Source organism: Aquila chrysaetos, unplaced genomic scaffold (genome assembly GCF_900496995.4).
Source record: "Aquila chrysaetos chrysaetos unplaced genomic scaffold, bAquChr1.4, whole genome shotgun sequence".
Taxonomy (NCBI): domain Eukaryota; kingdom Metazoa; phylum Chordata; class Aves; order Accipitriformes; family Accipitridae; genus Aquila; species Aquila chrysaetos.
Window position 1 is genome coordinate 427,586 of NW_024470383.1, and position 21,795 is coordinate 449,380.

The following is a 21,795-nucleotide window of genomic DNA, read 5'->3' on the forward strand; positions in this document are numbered from 1 at the left end:
GCCCCACTTACCCTCCTGAAAATGGGGGACAGTTGAGGTGGATCCCATTGGGGAGGAATGCTGTCATCTCCCACCTGTGAGCAACAGCCAGGGCATCTCGAGGTCTCAGCCCTGTGGGTTTGGGTTTTAATTCCTGTCATTTATTGGGCCAGAAACCTTCATTATCGCCTTGCAGCCCGTGTTTGTGGTGGCACTGGTGTAGGGTAGGCAGGAGGAGAGCCAAGCAAGGGGAAGAGGGACAGACCATTTGTGTCTGAGAGCTTCAAGAGGGTAATATTTTAACTAAGAAAGCACACTTGCTGTAGCAGCTCAAAATACCATTCCTTCTGTGAGCAGACAGAAATGGGGGGGGGAAATATATAATAATATATAACTTTTAAAAATCCTCTGTTCTAAGTAACTATCAATGTGGGAAACACCATAGAGGAGAAACTGCCCTTCCTTCATGCTGGAAATCACTGCCAGCAACTTTGAAGCACAAGTTTATAAAGCTGTTTTTGCTATAATTAAAAACTGCAATCAGGAAGGTCTTCCGGTGCCGCTTGTAACCCATGAAAAAGGCTGGACGCAAGATGAAAAAGCTGCCCAGCACTTTATTTAAAGCCGTTGGATGACTACTGTGCTTATTTTTTGCCCTGGTGATGGCCAAGGCAGGGGGTGAGCCCCTGAGAGGTGGCTGTGCTTGGACGGTCCCCGTGTTGCATGGTCCCATCTTCTCTGGTAGCCAAAGGTATTTTATCTTATAGCTGAAAACGATGAAGTATTTTCAATCCAAGCTTTATCTTGGATTGAAAAATCTGATTTGAGGACACTGAGCCACAGAGATGTAAATGAGCCTGTCCCTGGCAGAGAGACACCAGGCAGCACATTCCTCTCCGTGTTTCCTTAAATAGGGCTGATATTTTTCCTCTATCCTCCGTGTGATCCGACTCCGAGCTCGAACAGCCCTGGGGTGGCTGGGGAGAAGCCCTGTGGATTAAATCACACACACACAAAAAAAAAAAAAAAATTCTGCAAAGACCATGTGCTTCTGCCTAACGGGTAAGTGTCTGTTTTGGGACGGTTGGGGATGTCCCGGCAAAGGGAACCGGCAGCGTCCCGGCCACCCTGGCACTGCCAAGATGTTTTTCCAAGTGTAAAGATGCAGGGCTGTTAAATTTGGGGTTGCTGTGGTCTGTCTGTGCAGTGCAAGCTGTCGGGGTGGGGGTGTTGCTGAGCCTGCTTCGGGCATGCTTTCAGGTTCTGCGTCTGCTGCATCGATCGATTAAAACTGGTTCCAAATAAAAGGAAAGCAGCAAGGAAACATAAAAGTTGCTTTTCCAGCATGGTTTTCTGAGCACATGTGCGCTGTTGGGGGGTTTCTGCGTTGGCAAGTGCACCCTAAGGCTTCGGTCCGTGCTTTGAAGGGTGGGAAGCAGATGTGGGGGGGACACCAGGTCGCGTACCAGCAAAGGACAGGTTAGAGCCTGAGCTTTGGGGGTGAAATGCCAGTTCCCGCCAGGTGGGAAGGTTGGCTCCTTCTCCTTTGGCCATCCCCCAGTGGAGACACCAACCTGAGATGTTCATACCCGTGGTGCAGACTTGCACGTAGGCGAGACAAACCTCAACGCCCAAGAGATGAACGTTAAAGTCCAAGGTTTGCAGGAGGGCAATTCATTCCTTCCTAAAATTAACATCTAAAAGAGGTTAGAGCTTCCTTCCGCTGTTCCTCCTTCCTCCACCCATGCTATAAGTTCACTTTCTGCAGGCGGCAAGGCGAACAGAAACACGAGAGGCTGGAGAAGCTGCTGCCATGGCCACCGGTTCATCTAGAGCAAGGGAAGGGGGAGAAGGAAGCACCCACCGCACCGTCCCGCAGCATCGGCCAGATCCTGACCGCCTGGGCTGTGACCCCACCGGCTGCGGAGGTGGCACAGCCCGACCCTGGCCAGAGCGAGGAAGGCTTGGAGATGCCGAGGCAGTCGGCCACCGAAGCCGGTTCAGGAAAGGAAATTTCCAGCCGAAACAGCATTTGGAGCATTTAGCGGAGAAGCTGAAGCTCTTGGACCTGGAAGGGGGCAGGGAGGAGAAGGAGCATCTCTGCTCGTGGCGCAAGAGGACGATCGCCTTCAGGGGTGACGCAAAAGCATCTGGCTCCAGCCGTGACGGACCAAGGGCTCGTGGAAGTCCCACTACAGCCGACGTAGAGGAATCCGCCCAGGAGGACAGGGTCAGGTCCATGACTGAGCTTGGGTTCTTCCTTTTATGAAATTTTTTCTGACCGCCTTAAGGGATACTGGGGTTTCTTCGACCTTCTCGGGATCACAGGCTTCAAGCCAGCTTTGAAGTTCTCTGTAGTTGGGTTTTTTTCGCCATGAAAATACATAAATGGAAATAAGTGGGGAGAGCTAGGAAAAATAAAAACAACACACAACTCTTTTTGGCTAAAAATATGAAAACATTAATTTTCAGACTAAACCCTTTGCCCCAAATCAGTCAACAGCTATTTTCCAATTAATTTCATGTGAGAATGAAACTGTCTTCTCTGTTGTTCTCCTGTGTCTTCTCCATCCTTGCGCCCATGCTGCAATTTTTTTTTTCCCAGATTGGGGGGAAGTGTTCCCAAGCATCCCATCCCTTCCCTACTCCCCCCCTCTCGATACCCTCCCAAACCATTTTTCTTCTTCCAGGAGCAAATGCACAGTGACCTGGAGAAGCTCAAGAAACAACGGGAAGAGATTTTGGAATTGAAAATAAGTGGAGAGAGGCGATGTCAGGACTATTTGGTAAGTAGTTGTTGCCAACACCCAGAAAAAATAGAGGTATTGGACCAGCGTGGTCCATGCTGTTGTCTTTCCGTGTCCTGCAGACACAGACAGAGGTCGAGAGACAGAAGATTGTGTCCGAATTTCGGCAGCTGCGCCGGTTTCTGAAGGACCAAGAGCTTATCCTCCTGGCTCGGCTGGGAGAGCTGGACAGAGAGATGATGAGGAGGCAGGAGGAAGAGGAGACCAAGATAACAGGGGAGATTTCACTCCTCGATGTCCTGATCTGCGAGGTGCAAAAGAAGCTTGAGCAACCTGCGAGCAGGTTCCTGCAGGTCGGACGCTCTAACGGGCAAGACAGAAGAGGGTCCGGCATCGCCTTGGCTGGAGCCTTCCCCCAATTTTGGGATGGGAGACTGAGGCTTTTTTCTCTCTCTTTCTATTCCAGGATGCCCGAAGCACTGTGGACAGGTACGTGCCCTTCCACCACCCGTGCCTCAATGGTGGGCAAGGCTCACAGGCAGCATCCCTGTGGTTTCAGGAACAGAGATGGAAATTTTGGCAGTTCAGGCAGGGCTTGAAGTGAGGCTTGGAGAGGTGTGGAGACAAGAAGGTGCCCGTGAACCCCAGTCTGGGGATGCCATGAGAGGAAGCACCCAAAGACTGGAGGTGGTCTTGGCCATCAGGGCAATGGGGACCCAACCATCCTCCGGTACAGAGCTGGTTGGCACCTCCGAGCCTGAGACAGAGAGACATTTTGGGGACAGCCAGCTCATCCGCCGTCCCCAAATTGCCTGAGGTGCAGGGGGAGGAGGGATGGTCCCAGCATCTCATGCCGTCACAACGAGTCCCATATCTAAGGGGAAAGGTTTGCATCCAGGGGGAAGGTGGGCAGTGCCCAGAGGACAACGGAGACCTTCTTGGACCTGGAGCGGAGGCTTCATGTCATTTCTCAACAAAACTGTGTCCTCAGAGAGATGCTGGGGAGATTTCAAGGTACTGTGGAGCTTGACTGTGTTGATGGGGGGTTATCCCCCCATTATGGGAGGGGGCAGCTCTGCCTGCTGCTGTTTTTCCTGTTTTCCCAGGAAAAACACGATGGGGTCAAGAGCAAGCAGAATTACCAACTGGAGAGCATGATGTCCAACCTTTGTTCTTCATCCCCTAGATGTTTTGCTATCTGAACTGGAGAAAGAGCAAGGACCATCTCTAGGAGGAGATGGAAAAGGTGAGGCTCTTTGGAGGAGGAGCTGCAAATTCATTTTTAGCTGAAATAGTGTTTAAAATAGCTGGGAAAGGATGAGTCGAGCTCGCTTTGGGGTTCCTGAAGATACAAAGGAGCTCTGCCCAGTCCTCCAGCATGAGGCAAGGCTTTCCCAAGCAGGAAGACGTGGAGATGTTTCTGCTCCCAAGCCCAAGACATAGGCAGATGTGTGATGCTGGGGCTTGTCCCAGCCTGAGCAGGACTTTTTTGGGGGGTGATGTCCTCCTCCAACGCCACTTTCTTCTCCATCCCTCGCAGCATTCGTGACTTTGGACCCTGACACAGCCAACACGCGGCTCATCCTGTCCCGGGACCGGCGGGGGGTGAGATGGACAGATGCAGGGCAGGATCTGCCCACCACCCCGCAGAGATTTGATGCCTCCTGCTGCGTTCTGGGCTGCCAGGGCTTCACCGTGGGGAGACACTGCTGGGAGGTGGAGGTGGCCGGAGGCAGGACCTGGGCGCTGGGGGTGGCCCGACACTCTGTGCCCAGGAAGGGCTGGCTTGAGTTTCAACCAGAGAAGGGGATCTGGGCGATGGGGCGATGTGGGAATCGGTACCGCGTCTTCACTTCCCCCATCACCACCTTCCCCGCCACTGGGGAAACTGGGAGGGTGCGGGTGGCTCTAGACTATGGAGGGGGGCAAGTGACATTTTACCTCGCCGAGTGTGAGCCCCCCATCTTTACGTTCCGTAAAGCTTCATTTGGTGGGGAGAGCATCTTCCCTTTCTTCTGGGTGGGGAGAGGCTCCCACCTCCGCCTCTGCCCATGAGCTTTCCCTGCCCTCACCCAGTCCAGCTTTGGGATGTGTTTTCTGATCGTTGTGCCCCTTTTTCCTTTTTTTTTTTTTTTTTTAATGATGTTGCAAGAAAATACCTTCTAGCAGAATTTGCTCAAAAAAAAAAAAAAAAGAAAAAATTTGATTTTCTTTCCTTGTTTAAAGTTGTGTGGCAGCTATCAGGGCTGTGGGAAGGGCCAAGCCCTGGGATGCAGCTCTGGGATGGCTCCAGGCAGGGAGTGGGATCATGTCCCCCTCTCTTCCCCAGGGAAAAGCTGGATTTTTCCTTCCTCCATCCTTCCTGGTGAGGATGTGCAAGAGAGCAAAGGGACCTGGAGTAGAAATGCAGGGAGTTGTGCATGCCCCACCATCACCTCCTTCCTTAGAGCAAGCCACAGCATGGAGCAAGAAGAGGGGTGCAGGTATTTGCCCCCCCCCAACCGTGGGGACCCATAGGGCTGCAGGTGGGTCCGGAGCAGCTACAGGGTGATGGGATATTTCTCGCAGCCCTCGGAGCAGATGGAGCCTTTTTCACCAGGGCACAGCTGCCATCAGTGGCAGAGCCCAAGCTGGGGAACCTGCAAGAGGGAAGAGAAGGTCCCTCTCCTTCATGGGAAGGAGAGAAAAAGCTCCTGGAGGCCCCCCAGGAGCAGGACCCAGACTGGCTTTTAGGAACGTGGTGGCTTGGGGACAAACCCAAGGGATGCTCTGGACTCACTGCTTGGTGTCCAGCACGGAGCCTTGTCCGGCATCACCACGAGCCCGATCCAGACTCGCGAAGGCACTGGGCACGAGCTGTTGAGCAGCTCCGTCGGCTCAGAGCCTGGGCTGGCAACCGTGCCAAGGACAGGACCTAACGCTGTGTCGGGAGTCGGGAGGAGACCTCTTCCCAGGTCTGACCAGCTGGCTCTTTGCTTTGGCCATGGGAGACCTGGCGCGTTGTCTGGAAATGTCAGGGATTCTTGAAAAAAAGATGCGGAGATGGTGCCTTGAGGCGCTGGAGCTCGGCAGCTCAGTTTTGCTCTGCCAAGCCTTATTTATGGGAGATCTGGGGTCATTTGGCACCGAGGCTCTCCGGTTCCGTGCCTGGTCCCACAGCCCCTTCGGGACCTGTGCTGCGTCTGGTATCTGAGCGTAGAAAGAAATTCCAAACCTGGGGCTATTTTAAATCGATATTTAGCAATATCTATTGTTGCTGCTGCTCTGGGGTTTGGTTTTGAACCAGAGCCGGGGGCTGGAGGGCGGGATGTTGCTGGGGCTGGGTTTGCCCTGGGTTGTCTATAGGACCACCCTGCTGCTCCAGCCCGGGGGGCAGGGGTAGGACCCCCCCCGCTCCTTCCAGACTCCCCCAGGGCTGCGTATGTGCTCCTCAAAACCCCTCGAGCTAGATACGGGCTTCCCCTGGTCCCCCTCCCCAGGTCTAGGTATGGCCCCAATGGCCCCCTCCATAGCTGGGTATGACCCCCCCCCTCCGACACCCATATGCGGCTATGGGTACAGCCCCTCGGACCCCCCCCTGCACCCCTTCTATTGGGTCCGGGCTCCCCCTGTGTGAGGATGGGACCTTGGGGACACATCCTTCCTGGGGCTCTGAGGTCCCCAAGGTGAGAAGGAGAAGGAAGGAAGAAGGAAGGAGAAGGAAGAAGGAAGGAGAAGGAGAAAGAAGGAAGGAGAAGGAGAAAGAAGGAAGGAGAAGGAAGAAAGAAGGAGGAGAAGGAGAAAGAAGAAGAAGGAGAGGGAGAAAGAAGGAGAGGGAGAAAGAAGGAGAGGGAGAAAGAAGGAGAGGGAGAAAGAAGGAGAGGGAGGAGGATGGAGAAGGAGAAAGGAGAAGGAGAAGGAAGGAGAAGGAGAAGGAGAAGGAGAAGGAGAAAGAAGGAAGGAGAAGGAAGAAGAGAAGGAAGAAAGAAAGAAGGAGGAGAAGGAGAAAGAAGGAGAAGGAGAAAGAAGTAGAGGGAGAAAGAAGAAGAAGGAGAGGGAGAAAGAAGGAGAGGGAGGAGGATGGAGAAGGAGAAAGGAGGAGGAGAAGGAGGGAGAAGGAGAAGGAGAAGGAGAAAGAAGGAAGGAGAAGGAGAAGGAGAAGGAAGAAAGAAGGAGGAGAAGGAAGAAAGAAGGAGAAGGAGAAAGAAGGAGGAGAAGGAGAAAGAAGGAGGAGAAGGAGAGAGAAGGAGAAGGAAGAAAGAAGAAGAAGGAGAGGGAGAAAGAAGGAGAGGGAGGAGGATGGAGAAGGAGAAAGGAGAAGGAGAAGGAGGGAGAAGGAGAAGGAGAAAGAAGGAAGGAGAAGGAGAAAGAAGGAAGGAGAAGGAAGAAAGAAGGAGGAGAAGGAAGAAAGAAGGAGGAGAAGGAGAAAGAAGGAGGAGAAGGAGAAAGAAGTAGAGGGAGAAAGAAGAAGAAGGAGAGGGAGAAAGAAGGAGAGGGAGGAGGATGGAGAAGGAGAAAGAAGAAGGAACTTCCGAACGTAGCAGGAATTTCCCGCCCCGGGGCTCTTGCAAACCGACATTTCGCACCCCCGCTGGGCGCGGGGGCTCGGCGCGGTGGGATGCCGCTGGGACCGGGGAGGGGGCGCCGGGCACGGGAAGGGGCGGGGGCGGCGCAGGAAGGGGCCGGGGCTGCGGGAACGAGCGCGACCGCGGCCGGGGCACGGAGCCGCGACCGGGGATGCCGCAGGTACCGGGGGGGTGAGGGGAGGGTGCCCTGGGCTGCGTACGGGACCCCCCCCCCGCTGCCCCGACCCGGGGAGGGGTACGGGCCCTCCTTCTACCGCCTCCCGTCCCCCCTCCCCTGCTCCTCCTGGACCCCCCCGCGGCTGGGTACGGGGTTCCCGACCCCCCCCTCGGGCTCCCGGTCCCCCTCCCCAGGTCTGGGTATGGCCCCCAGGAGCCCCCCATAGCTGGGTATGACCCCCCCCTCCCCCGACACCCATACCCTGCTGTGGGTACAGCCCCTCGGACCCCCCCCCCGCACCCCTTCTATTGGGTCCGGGCTCCCCCTGCGTGAGGATGGGACCCTGGGGACACATCCTTCCTGGGGCTCTGAGGTCCCCAAGGTGAGAGGACACAGCTGGGATGACCCCACACTTGAGCCGCCCCCCCCCCCAGCACATCTTGTCCCCTTCTCTCCCCGTTCCCCCCACAAGCTCCCGGCTGTTGTAGGGCTGCAGGGACGCTGCTGGGCTCCTCCGAGATGTCCAAAAATCACAACGAAGCTCTGAGTTTTACGAACGAACGTCCTTCTTTTTCCTTTCTTTTTCTCCTTTTTTTGTTTCCTAGGACTGAGGCGCTACTGCGTTTTACTCCAGAATAGGCAAATATCCTGAAACGCCAAAAAAACCAACCCCAAGAGATGGACACAGTGGAACTGGCTCAGGTGGATGATTCCTCACGGTCTGGTTGGGGGTTTGCTCGTTCCTTCAGTGACAATGGTCGTACACAAGAAAATCAGCCCTTTTCGGGGAAAAGAAACGCTTTTTTACAGGTGCAAAACCTCACTTAATGCTCTGCCCCAGCACAGGCTGCCGGGCAAGACACAGCCCTGAGCAGAGCCACCTTCACCCCCTCCCATCCGGGCGGGCACAGGGAGGTTGATGGTTTCCCTTCGGTATTTGTCCATGGGTCCTGCTCAGAGGTTCATTTTCAGGTCCGTGAATGTCGGTCTTTTCCTGGGAGGTCCTTGTTTTTCTTCCCCGATGCCCCACGCTCTCCTCGGTTGCTTGGGATGGGCTGGAGCATCTCTGCTTCTTCATCCCAGGACCTCTGGGGTCTTTTTTTGTTCTTCTCCCTCTTGTACCGTGAGGCTGTGGCTCCGGCCCCGGGTACTGAAGGTCTCTCGCTGCTGCCGCAGGAGCCTGTGACCTTCGAGGAGGTGGCCGTGTATTTCACCAAGGAGCAATGGGCTCTGCTGGACCCGGTGCAGAGGACTCTCTACCTGGACGTCATGCTGGAGAACTACGAGACTGTGATGTCTCTGGGTAAGGAGTCCTGTCCCTTCGGTGCTGGAGCCGAGAGCTCCTGAAGCTTTGGCTCGTGGCCCTTTCTGTTGCAGATGCTCTCAATTTTCGGATGGTTTGAGCTCTGCAGTGCTCAAGAGTGAGACAGACCATCTCCTTGGTGCTCCTGCTGGGAGACAGACCGAGGAGGAACACTGAGGAAAAGCCCTTTTTTCTTCTCTTCTGTGTCATTTTCCAGTGGATGGAAATATCTGTCTTCCCCGCAGGGATCTTTCCCCTTTTCCTGGACTAGCTCCATCCCAGTGATTGGTTTTGGGCCGATGTTTGATGTTTGCCCTCTGCGGGGCTTGGGTGGAGGACACACGTTCACCCAGGCACCTGGTGGTCTGGATGACTGTACCACCATCCTTCCCACCCTGTGTCCCCCAGGAAGTTCAAATTTCTTTAACGTTGCAAATACTCTACAATTCGCAAGTCCCTCATGCCGTTATCTCCTGATTTCACCCTCCGGAACAGGTCTTCCCACAGCCAGGCTAGACTTGCTCACTCAGATGCAAGAGGGAGGAGAGCGCTGGGGCCCTGATCTTCAAGAAATGGAGAAAAAAGAAGCCCTGAGCAGCAGACGCGCAGGTGAGGATGGGGTGCCTGTGCTCCTGAGCACCTACATCAGCACACGCTATTATATCCTGTCAAACCCACACCAGGATTCTAGCCAAAGCGTGACGGTCCTACGAGGAGATACAGCTCCAGTGATCTTGGCTGGAAATAAGAATAGATTTCCTCTCCGTTGATTTCCCCTTCTTCCATCCCTGGGGAAGCAGGGTGCTGCACCCCCAGCCAATTTTCCTGCCTGGTTAATTAGCTTTTCCTACCCCTTCCCCTTGATGTTATTTCTACCTGGCCCGAGAAATAACCCGTCTGGCTTCTCTCTGTGTCACAACCAGGGTTAAGACGGAAAATAGACAGCGGGACGGTTTGCAGAAGAGGCAACGCTGACCTCGGCGAAACCCCTCCCCAGGAGGACCCTGCAGAAAGGCAGCGCGCCCGCACCGAGCCTGGACAAGGGGGCGGCCGGAGCAGGGACTTAATTACACCCCCGAGAGACAACGCGGGAGAGAAACCTTTCAAGTGCCTCGAGTGCGGGAGAAGCTTCACGCGGAGCTCGGACCTCATTGTCCACCAGCGAACCCACACGGGAGAAAAACCCTACCAGTGCCGCGAGTGCGGGAGATGCTTCAACAGGAGCTCCAGCCTCGTGATGCACCGGAGGATGCACACCGGCGAGAAAACGTACCCGTGCCCCGAGTGCGGGAAAAGCTTCACGCGGAGCTCGACGTTGACCACCCACCAGAGAACCCACACGGGAGAAAAACCCTACCCGTGCCGCGAGTGCGGGAAGCACTTCAGCAAAAGGTCGAACCTCACGAAACACCAGCGGCAACACACCGGAGAGAGACCGTATCGATGCCCCGACTGCGGGAAAAGCTTCATACAGAGCTCGGATCTCATAGTCCACCAACGAACCCATACGGGAGAAAAGCCCTACCGGTGCTTGGAGTGTGGGAAACGCTTCAGCGTGCGATCCAAGCTGATTCAACACCAGCGCGTGCACACGGGGGAGAAGCTGTACACGTGTGGCAAGTGCGGGAAGAGCTTTGGGCAGAGCTCGCACCTTTCTGTGCACCAGAAAACTCACAGAGGAGAGAAATCGGTGCTCCGGGTGTGGAAGGTCATTCAGTGTGAGATCCTGCCTTGTTAAAGATCAGAAGTTGCGCGTGGGACGTGGGTGTATAGAACATCTGAGAGCGCGTGCTTTGCATTTAAACGTACGTTGAATGCACACGTTGTAGGTGTGTTTGCACCTACAAAAGCTGGGAAAAGTCATGCAGTGAAAATGAAACTCCCACCAAAAATGAGCTGGTCTGCGTGCAAGCGGGACTATTAAATATTTCAGAGGGTGGGTCAGGGAGGAAGCGCTAATTGCTGGGTGGAGGGTGGTTGGGCTCGCCGAGGGCAGTGGGCTTTGTACAACCTGCACGGATCTTGTACTGAAATAGGCCAGTTTGTCCCTAGAACACCAGCTCTTCGGTGGTCCTCGTCACGTTCCTCATGACGTTTGCCAGGCTGGCGCGTCTCCTCCCGTGTCTGAACCCCTCCAAACGATGCCGGTAGGGACCCAGGTTTTGGGTGAAGGAACCAAAAGCGGGGAAACAAAACAAGAAACCACAACCCCCAGCCCACGCGTGCCTTGGGGGCTGCCGAGGTGGAACGAGCCGTGTTTCGTGTTGTTTGGCTGCAGGAAGCCTTGGGCAGGCAGCACCCTCGCCGTGGACCGAGGCGCAGGGTGACGCAGGGGCAAATGGCGCAGGCAGGCTCGTGCCTGCACTCCTTAGGGTGGATTAGCTCTCGTTACATCAGAAACGTCCTGGAAAGACCTTTGTGGAGCCGTCCAAACCAGGATAACGGGATGGTGGGGACCTCCCTAGCAGACGTAGCCCCAGCCTCTCCCCAGTCTGGGGAGGGAAAGAGCCGTCCCAGTAAGTCCAGATGCTGGGAGCTGCTTCGTGAGGGTGAAAGGAGAGGCACTTGCTATGGGTCAGGTGGGAGGACGGACACGCTGTCCAAGGGCACGAAGACAGACCTTGGGGAAGGTTTGGGTTTGCGCCTGATGGCTGTTATTTTCCTCTATGTTCCCCCCTGAAAAAAATTCCCAGAAAGCACAAAAGAAGGTTATTTCCTCCAGTAGAGATCCCTGCCTTTCTACAGGTGTCTCTTGTTTCTTGCATCCCTGAACACCTCCAGATGTTTAACCCTACCGTTCAGCGAGACGAAAGGATTTTCACGGCACTGGTGAGACCACGTCTGGGCGCTGGGTCCAGTTTGGGGCTCTGCGGTGCAGTGAACCCCGTGGATGCTCAGAGCGGGGCCGCAGCACTCCAGGCAGGATTACAGACGCCCCACAGTCCCATCCAGCCTAAACTATTCCCCGATTCTGTTCATAGTGACTTCAGGGTGACTTCTAATGCTTTTAAATCTCACCGGCTCCCGCCTCCCGTGCGGTGCCGGCGTGCCTCTGGCAGCCACCCACGCCGAGAAGCCGAGCCGAGGTGACCCCGGCGAGCCCCAAATTGTACAGGACCGACCCACCGCACCCGGTACGATGGACCCCAGAAGTTGGGCCACCACCGGCCCCGCTCAGGCGGTAACTTCTGTCCTCGCCCGAGGACCGGGTGGGAAGAAACAGCGAAGGGCACAAATCCGCCTTCCCCCCCCCCCCCCCCCCCCCGCGCTGAGCTGCTCAACCACCAAATCCCTTCCGGAGAATATTAACGAGAAGGAAAAAAAAAAAAAAATTTAAAAAAATAATTAATTACAATAAAAAGGCTCCGAATCCCATCCGGGGCTGGTGGTGGCCTTCTTCCCCGGCTGCCAATACCCCCCCCACCCCCAACTTCAGGTCGTGCCCCCCCCCCGTCCCCGGGTTTTCCCTCCGCGCATCCTCCGCGCCGGGAGCCGCGGCCGGGGCCGGTGCGCAGGAAGGGGCGGGAGCAGCGCGGGGGGGGGGGGATGCGGGCAGGAGCGGGCAGGGCCGGGCAGGGCGGGGGGGGGCCGCTGCAGGTAGGAGAAGGCGAGGGGAAGGGGGGGGGGCGCCCGGGGGTAGGATGGGAATAGCACCGGGGGTAGGGCGGGGGGTGCGGAGGGACGGTCAGTGGCGGAGCGGGGGGGGGAACACGGGAGGAAGGCGGGAGTAGCGCCGGGGGGTGGCACGGGGGGGGTGCGGACGGGCGGCCGGGGGGGCACCGGGACCCTGAGGGGGCGGCCGGGGGCAGCGCCGGGGGACGGGGGGGTCAGTACTGGGAGACAGTGGGGGCAGTACTGGGGGGCAGTACTGGGGGACAGTGGGGGCAGTACTGGGGGACGGGGGGGGCAGTACTGGGGGGCAGTACTGGGGGACAGTGGGGGCAGTACTGGGGGGCAGTGGGGGCAGTACTGGGGGGCAGTACTGGGGGACAGTGGGGGCAGTACTGGGGGGCAGTACTGGGGGACAGTGGGGGCAGTACTGGGGGGCAGTACTGGGGGCAGTGGGGGGCAGTACTGGGGGGGCAGTAGTGGGGGGCAGTGGGGGCAGTACTGGGGGGCAGTACTGGGGGGCAGTGGGGGCAGTACTGGGGGGCAGTGGGGGCAGTACTGGGGGACGGGGGTCAGTACTGGGGGTCAGTACTGGGGGGCAGTGGGGTCAGTACTGGGGGACAGTGGGGTCAGTACTGGGGGACAGGGGGGTCAGTACTGGGGGGCAGTGGGGTCAGTACTGGGGGGCAGTACTGCGGGGCAGTGGGGTCAGTACTGGGGGGCAGTGGGGGCAGTACTGGGGGGCAGTACTGGGGGATGGTGGGGTCAGTACTGGGGGGCAGCACTGGGGGACAGTGGGGCCAGTACCAGGGGAGCAGTACTGGTGGACAGAGGGGTCAGTACTGGGGGACAGTGGGGGCAGTACTGGGGGGCAGTACCGAGGGACAATGGGGACAATACGAGGGGTCAGTACTGGGGGTCAGTACTGGGGGGCAGTACCGAGGGACAATGGGGACGATACGAGGGGACAGTACTGGGGGACAGTGGGGGCAGTACTGGGGGTCAGTACCGAGGGACAATGGGGACGATACGAGGGGACAGTACTGGGGGACAGTGGGGTCAGTACCAGGGACCACGGGGGGGGTCTGCCCGCCGTGCCTGGGTGCAAGGCTGAGGCTCACTGGGTGCTTGCTGCCAGCGCAGCCCCTGCGGGTGACACCGTGGGGGGCTTGGGGGGGGTCTCTGCTGGTTTCAGCCCTTGGAGCAGGGGTTCCCTTTCCCGAAATCACTTTGGATGGAGCGAGCCGAAGAGCTGCCGGACCCCGATCCCCTGGGGGGGAAAGAAGGGGAGACCCCGGGAGACCCTCTTGCAGGTGAGGACCTTATGCCCGTGGAAGGACCACCCGAGCCCCCCGCACCCGCCCCCCACCCCTCCCTCCCTGCTTTCACCCTCCCTCAAGCGACCGGGGTTGAGGGCGAAGAGGTTCTGCTCTCGCCTCGCCTGTGCTTTTATTCACCATCCCCCACCGTGACGTGGTTTCCCTTCGAGAAATAAAGACGTTGCTCTTGTTTGCGACCCGCAGCAGGATGTGCCGCCAGGAGAACGGAGGAAGAGCCAGACCTGACGCGAGAAAGGGCTGAGCGAGGGGGAGGGCACGGAGTCGCAGCGGCAAAACGGGAAGGGAACGTTTTGGAGAGCCCTGGGCGGGAGGCAGCCCCCGAGAGCGAAACGGGGCCGCGAGGGGATAAACTCGTCCGTCAGGGAGGAAACCAAAAGGTCCTCAAAGAATCCAAAGCCCAGTACAGAACTGCCGCCAGAGAGAAGAAGTACACGTGCAACGAGTGCGGAAGGAGCTTCGGACAGAGCTCCAACCTTATCGTGCATCGGCGGATCCATACCGGAGAGAAACCCTACAAATGCCACGAGTGCGGGAAGTGCTTCAGGCAGAGCTCGAACCTCATCGTCCACCAGAAGACTCACACGGGAGAAAAGCTCTACGAGTGCCCCAAGTGCCAGAAGCGCTTCCCGGACAGGTCGCTGCTCATCAGGCACAAGAGGGTCCACGTAGGAGAAAAACCTTTTAAGTGCCAGCAGTGTGGGAAAAGCTTCATTCACCAGTCGAGGCTTCTTGTCCACGAGAAGGCACACGTAGGAGAAGAACTCTACCAGTGTCCCGAGTGTGGGAAACGCTTCAGGGAAAGAGCCAAGTTCCTCCAGCATCAGCGGCGGCACGTGGGAGAGCGTCGCTACAAGTGCTACGAGTGCGGGGAGGAGTTCGGGCAGAGCTCGGAGCTCAACCTCCACCAGAGGATCCACGTGGAGGAGAAGCTCTACCAGTGCTCGACGTGCGAGAAGTGCTTCAAGGACAGGTCCACCCTCATCCGGCACGAGACGGTGCACACGGGAGAGAAGCCCTACAAGTGCCACGAGTGCGGGAAGAGGTTCACCCGCAGCTCGGACATCATCGTCCATCAGCGGACGCACACGGGGGAGAAACCCTTCCAGTGCCCCGAGTGCGGGAAGAGCTTCAGCCACCGCTCAAATCTTTTCCGACACCAGAGGATGCACACGGGGGAGAAGCCGTATAAGTGCGAAGAGTGCGGGAAGCGATTCGGGCAAAGCTCAGAGCTTATCGTCCACCAGCGGACCCACACCGGGGAGAAGCCCTACCACTGCTCCGAGTGCGAGAAGTTCTTCAGGGGCAGGTCAACCCTCTTCAGGCACGAGAGGCTGCACACGGGGATCAAGCCGTACGAATGCAGCGAGTGCGGGAAAAGCTTCGGGCAGAGCGGGGACCTCATCGCACATCAGCGTTTCCATACGGGCGAGAAGCCCTACCAGTGCTCCCAGTGCAGAAAGTTCTTCAGCAACAGATCCAGCCTCGTGCGGCATCAGCGGCTGCACGCCGGCGAGAAGCCCTACAAGTGCCACGAGTGCGAGAAGAGCTTCGGGCAGAGCTCGGACCTCATCGCCCACCAGCGGACCCACACCGGGGAGAAGCCCTACCCCTGCCCGGTCTGTGGGAAGAGCTTCAGCCGGAGATCCAACCTCATCGTGCATCAGCGGGTGCACAGAGGGCTTTGCAAGTGCCAGAAGTGTGGGAGAAGCTTCCAGCCCAACTCGCATTTTGGCATGACGGTGGGGAAGGACTCGCTCCAGTGCTCCCAGTGTGCAGAGGGTTTCAAGGAGGGGTCAAATCCCATCGAACACCAGAGATAACACCGGGGAGAAATGGCTTTGTAAGTGCTTGGAGCAGAGAAGGGGTTTGGGGAAGAGTTGAGACATTGTTCGTGAAAGAGAAAAAAAATCAGCGCTTCTAGGTAAAAGTCTTCAGTTTTAAAGACTGTAAAAGTGGGGGGAAAAAAACCCACCCCATGCAAGTGATCTAAAAAGTAGGCCGATCAGTCAATAACTTTTTTTTTTTTTTTGCTAATTATTTCCTGTTATTACGGAGTTTGCTCAAAGGGCTTGATGTGTTGGTCCACGATCCACTCGCTCCCTTCGCTCCCCAGTCAAACTGTCTGCTGTTTCAGGCTGTCCATCATCCCATCGTCTGTCTGTAAAGCCCTTCCTTAAATCCTTTGACATTTTTCAGGCTGGGTACCCATCAGCACCCCAAAGATACTGTAGAAATCTGTCTTCCCCTCCACATCCTTCCCTCCCCCTTGTATGTATGCAACCTCAATTAAAAAAAGGCCCTCTGTTCCCAAGGAATGTCATGTTTTCCTTGTACTTTTCTGCTATATATTAAATTTTTATTTGCTGCTGTGTGGCAGGGAGAAGTTACTGCTGTTAAAAAGCAAAGACGGGAAAATTGCAAAGAGCTTCGTAAAGCTGTTGGTGACCAGGGGATGGGAGCTGCCTGTTTATAACCCAAGAGAAAACAGTGAGATCTTGGTGAAGCCGAGCGTCCAGGAACTGGCCTGGGGCCGGTCCTCTTCCCTTCCAGCTCTGCATCCTGGAGGAAAGCAAACATTGGGAAATCACACTTTCCCAACAGGTTTTTGGGGAGTTGAGGGGTTTTTTTGAGGGAGAAGGGTGGGGTTCTCCTGCTTCTGAGCTAGGGTTGATCTTGGAAGCTGCTCAGGTTTGGTTAGTGGAGGCAAAACAAGCCTTGGTGCAGGAAACTCCAACTAAAGCCTGACCACGACTGGGGGAAACTGGTCTCTTCGTCCAGTTTTTCTGCCTTGGTTTCCAGAAGAGCCAGCATCTGCTTGGCTTTGCTGTGCTAGTCACAGGGTCCCAGGGATGAAGGTGACCTGCAAGTCCCTTACCAGGCTTCCATGACCTAGCATGAGAGAAGGTCCACAGCCATTGGGGTGCTCCAGGTACTTCACGAAGAGCTTGGCTCTTTGGCTTCGTCTTCCTCTTCCCTTTCCTCCTCTTTGTGTAGTCGCACCTCCCTCCCATTCCCTCATATCTCCTTATCTCCCCCTTTCCTCCAAAGACTTACAGCTGCCCATGGTGGCCACCACAGCAAAGATCTGCGGGAACACCACGGAAATGGTGGTTGTTTCCACCTTTTACTTTGTGTAGCCGTCCTATAACTTTCTGACCTTAAATCAGCACCAATCTCGGAGGTGTTTAGACCCCAGATGGTCCATTGGTCCAGTCAGTATTTCATTGACAGCCAAAATTGAGTATCTAAACCATAATTGTAGTACCACAGTGCTGCTTTAATGTAAAAAGATGGTGGGTGGTTTCTTCCATGCTGCTCTCCGCATGGTTGGTTGGAGTTGTGTTAATAATGTCCTGGCTGTGACTGGTGGTCGTGGTGGTGAGGGTCGTGTCACACAGAGTTTCTGAATGTACGTGAATGGATAGATGGTCCAGAAAACATTTATCTAGGATTTGGCTAGAGAAGTGAGAATATCACTAGTGCTTCTTGGCCAAATTCAGGTTTGTGGCTACTTTTATTTGCCACTGTGGCTACCCTAGACCTTAAAGGAGTCTCTGGCAAGCCCAGGCACCTTCCCGGGAGGGATCTCCCCATCTCCTGGGTACCAGCTGACAAAGTGATGGGACCATCCCATCTAGTGATGGGTCACCTAGCCCAAAGCAAGAGGACGGGGCAGTCTAGCCACAGCCCTCCTAGATGTAAAGAAGATACCGTTTACGGCAGGAGCATTGGCAGCGCCACACCAACGGTGTCACTCCGAGGCCACCGATGTCCCCAGACTGCGTACAACGGGCAAAGGGACAGGCTGGACCCCGCAGCCAAGGGGGTGTCACTGGACAATCTACACTTCTGTGTCAACTACAACCATCCCGCAGACCTTGGGCCACATCCGGAGGATGGAGATGGAGGCAGACACGGTGCAGGTCAGAGACGTCAGAACAATTTAACATACCCTGGATGTCCATTGCCCAGTTTTACAGAGCACCACGGGATCTCAACCCACAGGAGGGGAATTATTTCTGCTGGATGTGTGGGTCATCCGGACAATGCATTCAACCCCGCTTCCCCGAGGACCGTGGTGAGATAAAGATGGGACGGTCGCTGGCTGATGGTGACAAGAGCAGAGGCTCAGCTCAGAGGTGATGCCAGGACGGGGAACGAAGGCAAAGGAGGTGCCTGGGGACCACGTTTCTGTGATGGAAAGGCCCATCAAAAGAGGGATGCACGGGAGCCACGCAGCAAATGCCGAGCCCATTCCATGTGCTCGCAAAAAGACACGTTACTTAGTAAATAGGTTCATGTTTTACTCTAAAACATATATACAGGTATTTCCCTCCCCCTCCCGCCCCCCACTGACTCCAATGTGGAACACAAAGATCCTGCACTTTCCATACGCCAGTGGCTGTTTTCTTTGCTTTTTCTTCTAGAGTGAGGAAGGCCTTGAGCTTTTTCTCCATCCTGTCTCTTTTTTTTCCCCAGGAATTCAATGTTTTTTCTCCTCCGTGTCACTGCTGATGCTCAGCGGGGCTGAGCATGGGGCAGCGTTGTCCTCCATCAAGATGTCGTGACGGACTGAAAGAGCCGTGTTCTCCGCGAAGCTTTTCCCACGCTGCCGGCGTTTGCGGAGCCCGTCCGCGCTGTGCACTCGCTGGTGCACCATAAGGTTGGATTTCCTACCGAACCTCTTCCCGCATGCCAGGCACAGGTAGGGCTTCTCCCCGGTGTGGGTTCGCTGGTGCGCGATGAGGTCCGTGCTCTGCCCGAAGCTCTTCCCGCACTCGTGGCACTTGTAGGGCTTCTCTCCCGCGTGCTGTCGTTGATGCCTAATGAGGCTGGAGCTGTTGCTGAAGACCTTCCCGCACTCGGGGCACTTGTAGGGTTTTTCCCCTGTATGGAAACGCTGGTGGGCAACAAGGTCCCCGCTCAGCCCAAAGCTTTTCCCGCACTCGGGACACTGATAGGGTCTCTCCCCCGTGTGCAACCTCTCGTGTCTGATGAGCGTGGAACGACCCTTGAAGTATTTCCCGCACTCGGAGCAGTGGTAGGGCTTTTCGCCGCTGTGGGTCCTTAGGTGGACAACTAGATCTGCCCTGTGGCCAAAGTTCTTCCCACACTCTTGGCACGGGAAAGGCTTCTCGCCCGTGTGCCGCCTCTGATGGGTAAAAAGGTTCGACCGATGGTTGAAGGTTTTCCCGCACTCGGAGCAAGCGAAGGGTTTCTCCCCAGTGTGGATTCTCTGATGGACCGTAAGGTCCGATTTGCGGGTGAATCTCTTCTCGCACTCGTGACACTTGTAGGGCTTCTCGCCCGTGTGCAGCGTCTCGTGCCTGATGAGCGTGGACGGGTCTTTGAACCGTTTCTCGCACCTGGGGCACTTGTAGACTTTTTCCCTCGCGTGCAATTCCTGGTGCAGAGCGAGCTTCCCGCCCTGCCCGAACCTTTTCCCACACTGGCAGCATCTAAACGCTCTGTCCCCCACCTGCGTTTGCTGATGCTCGAGGAAATCCAGGTCGTTCCCGGAGTTTTTCTTGCACTCGCGGCACCTCAGGGGCTTTTTCTCGGTGTGCAGCCGCTGATGCTTCGCAAGGTTCGATCTGTCACTGAAGAACTTCTCGCACCCGCAGCATTTGTACGGCTTTTCTCCGGTGTGTGTCCTTCGGTGCACAATGAGGTTTGAGCTCTGCCTGAACCTTTTCCCGCACTCGGTGCATATATATTTCTTTTCTCGGGTGACGGCTCTGTATGGGGCGGTGGGTTCCTTCAGGACTTTGCAGTTTCCTTCATGATGCACAGAGGTGCTCGCGTCCTTTGCTGGGTATCCTTGCAGCCCATGGGCATTTACACCCAATTTTCTCTGCTGAAAACTCCCAGAAAAATTTCCTTCTGAGTTTACGGATGATGAGCTGCTCATTTCGGGACGTTCCTGCTGGAGGCTCTTCTCATTCTCACTCTCCGTCCCATGTCCTGCTGGGTTACAAGTAAGTAAAAATATCACTTAATGACCAGAAACATGGCGTGGCAGAAAGGGGAAAAGATAAAGCACCTCTGGGATGGGACCCTGGGGTGCGGCTCTCACCTCTGCGAGGGTCTCCCGGGGCCTCCGGCTCCTCCTTTGCTTGGGGTTCGCCTTCCCATCGCTCCATCCCCTCGCCTACTGCCCTTGGGAAAAAAACACTTCTCTCAGGGGGGGAGAGAAAATCAAAGGCGTGATCGATCTTTCTCACGCATGAGACGCTGCCGCGTTATAACTCTCCACGTCACTGTACCCACCGCAGAAAGAGCATTTGGGACAATTAAGGGGTGGATTTATCACAGCAGCGGGAAATCTGGGAATAACTCGACCCGGAGGGCACCTCCAGACCACCCCCCCGCCATGCTCAAGGCAGAGCCGACACCTTCGCTTTGCTCAGAGCCGTGTCGGGGCGAGAGCTGAACATCTCCAGGGACAGAGAAACACCCCCCCCCCCCCAATAATCGGGGGGGGCCTCACCACCCACACGACGATTTTATTTTCATTTTTTTTTGTTCTCTTGCTGAAGCGTGGGGGCTCACCACCTCAGCAACACCCCCCCGGAGTGGTTGCAAACACTGATGCCCCCCCCCCCCCCTTCGCCTTCCCCATAAGAAGCTAGACCCCCCCCACCCCCCCCCCCCAAAAAAAAAAAAAAAAAAAAATTAAAAAACACCCTGGAAAGGGTTTAATGTTTTTTTTTCAAGGGCAACTTTTCCCAACTCTGTGCCGGGATCCCCTCTCCCCCCCCCGGTACCTGCGGCCCCCCCCGGCCCGGCGCAGCTCCGGCTCCGTCCCCGTCCCCGTCCCCGTCCCCGTCCCGCTCCGCGCCGGCTCCGCGCTGCCCCCGCCCCTTCCTGTGTGCCGCCCCCCGCCTCCGCCCCCCCGCCTCCCCCCGGCCCCCCCCCCGCCTCCGCCCCCCCGCTCCGGCCCCCCCCGCCTCCCTCCGGCCCCCCCCCGCACGCCTGGGTCCCCCCCGGAATGCCTCGGTGTCCCCCCCCCCCCCCAATGCCTGGGTGTCCCCCCCTGAATGCCTGGGTCCCCCCCCCGGACGGCTGGGTCCCCCCCGGAATGCCTGGGTGTGTCCCCCCCCCGGACACCTGGGTCCCCCCCCCCGGAATGCCTGGGTCCGCCCCCAAATGCCTGGGTGTCCCCCCCCCGAATGCCTGGGTGTCCCCCCCCCCCCCGAATGCCTGGGTCCCCCCCCCCGGATGCCTGGGTGTGTCCCCCCCCGGATGCCTGGGTGTCGTCCCCCCCCAAATGCCTGGGTGTCCCCCCCCGGACGCCTGGGTCCCCCCTCGAATGCCCGGGTGTCCACCCAGGACGCCTGGATCTCCCCCCCCCCCGGACGCCTGGGTCCCCCCCCGAATGCCTGGGTCCCCCCCCCGGACGGCTGGGTGCCCCCCTGAGTGCCTGGGTCCCCCCCCAAATGCCTGGGTTCCCCCCAAGGACTCCTGGGTCCCCCCTCAAATGGCTGTGTCGTCCCCCCCACACACACCTGGGTCCCCATCCCAGCTCACTGCAACCCCTCGCTTCTCCCAGCGTGGACCCCCAGAGTCATGGGGGGGGGGGGGTTTAGAGGGGTCGGTGACCCCCCCGCAGCCCACCCCATCACCACCCTTCACCCCCTGCCACGCAGCTCGGGGACCACACGTGGCCGTAGCGGGACCCCGGCATCCCTCCTCGGTGACCCTCTTACCATCGGGGGGGCGGGGGGGGTCCACCCCATCCCCTCGCTGTGACCCGCTGCTGGCTGGGGACATCGCTCAGGACCCCCCCCCAAATCCTCCGAGCCCACTGTGGGGCCACCAGCCTGGTTCTGCCGGAGGAGCACCGGGCTCCATCTCAACCCCAGATGTTCCCCCCACCGTGGGCTGCCCCTCCCGGCTTGTGTCCCCCCCCCCCAGCGTGGTCCTTCAACTCCAGCAGGACTGGTGGTGCTGGAGGCGCTGGATGCCCACCCGGGTCCGGGGGAACCATCCTGCACCCTGGGTATGGGGATGTAGGTGAGGGTCCCCTAATTTTGGGCACAGGCAGGGAAGTTTCGGACCGTTCCCATCAGCCGCAGAGCAGCGTCACGCCACC

At 57.3% G+C, this 21,795-nt stretch overlaps 3 protein-coding genes across 7 annotated transcripts; 2 read left to right on the forward strand and 1 right to left on the reverse strand.

Moving 5' to 3' along the window:
• The first annotated feature begins 6 nt into the window (after nucleotides 1-6).
• Nucleotides 7-6,466, forward strand: LOC115337906 (E3 ubiquitin-protein ligase TRIM7-like). Its single transcript, XM_030006339.1, has 8 exons — nucleotides 7-1,041; nucleotides 1,748-2,209; nucleotides 2,670-2,765; nucleotides 2,849-3,079; nucleotides 3,193-3,215; nucleotides 3,625-3,740; nucleotides 3,913-3,972; nucleotides 4,267-6,466. Exons 2-8 carry the CDS (start codon nucleotides 1,793-1,795, stop codon nucleotides 4,779-4,781), a joined length of 1,458 nt encoding a protein of 485 aa, XP_029862199.1. The 5' UTR covers nucleotides 7-1,041; nucleotides 1,748-1,792; the 3' UTR covers nucleotides 4,782-6,466.
• A 908-nt stretch (nucleotides 6,467-7,374) lies between these two features.
• Nucleotides 7,375-16,071, forward strand: LOC115337916 (zinc finger protein 420-like). Its single transcript, XM_030006356.1, is given in 6 exon segments — nucleotides 7,375-7,451; nucleotides 8,054-8,150; nucleotides 8,625-8,751; nucleotides 9,247-9,360; nucleotides 9,675-10,441; nucleotides 14,129-16,071. Coding segments are annotated over 5 exon segments (2,448 nt in total). The 5' UTR covers nucleotides 7,375-7,451; nucleotides 8,054-8,126; the 3' UTR covers nucleotides 15,545-16,071.
• A 1,930-nt stretch (nucleotides 16,072-18,001) lies between these two features.
• On the reverse strand, nucleotides 18,002-20,552 carry LOC121233100 (zinc finger protein OZF-like). 5 transcript variants are annotated; one of them, XM_041121782.1, is made up of 3 exons: nucleotides 20,468-20,552; nucleotides 19,777-19,859; nucleotides 18,002-19,667 (listed from the first exon to the last, which is right to left on the reverse strand). In XM_041121782.1, exons 2-3 carry the CDS (start codon nucleotides 19,841-19,843, stop codon nucleotides 18,184-18,186), a joined length of 1,551 nt encoding a protein of 516 aa, XP_040977716.1. In that variant the 5' UTR covers nucleotides 19,844-19,859; nucleotides 20,468-20,552; the 3' UTR covers nucleotides 18,002-18,183. The 5 variants fall into 5 exon arrangements, with proteins under 5 accessions (XP_040977716.1, XP_040977717.1, XP_040977715.1 ...); XM_041121783.1 differs by having other exon boundaries at nucleotides 18,002-19,664; nucleotides 20,468-20,514; XM_041121781.1 differs by having other exon boundaries at nucleotides 19,777-19,879; nucleotides 20,468-20,498.
• Nucleotides 20,553-21,795: the final 1,243 nt, after the last annotated feature.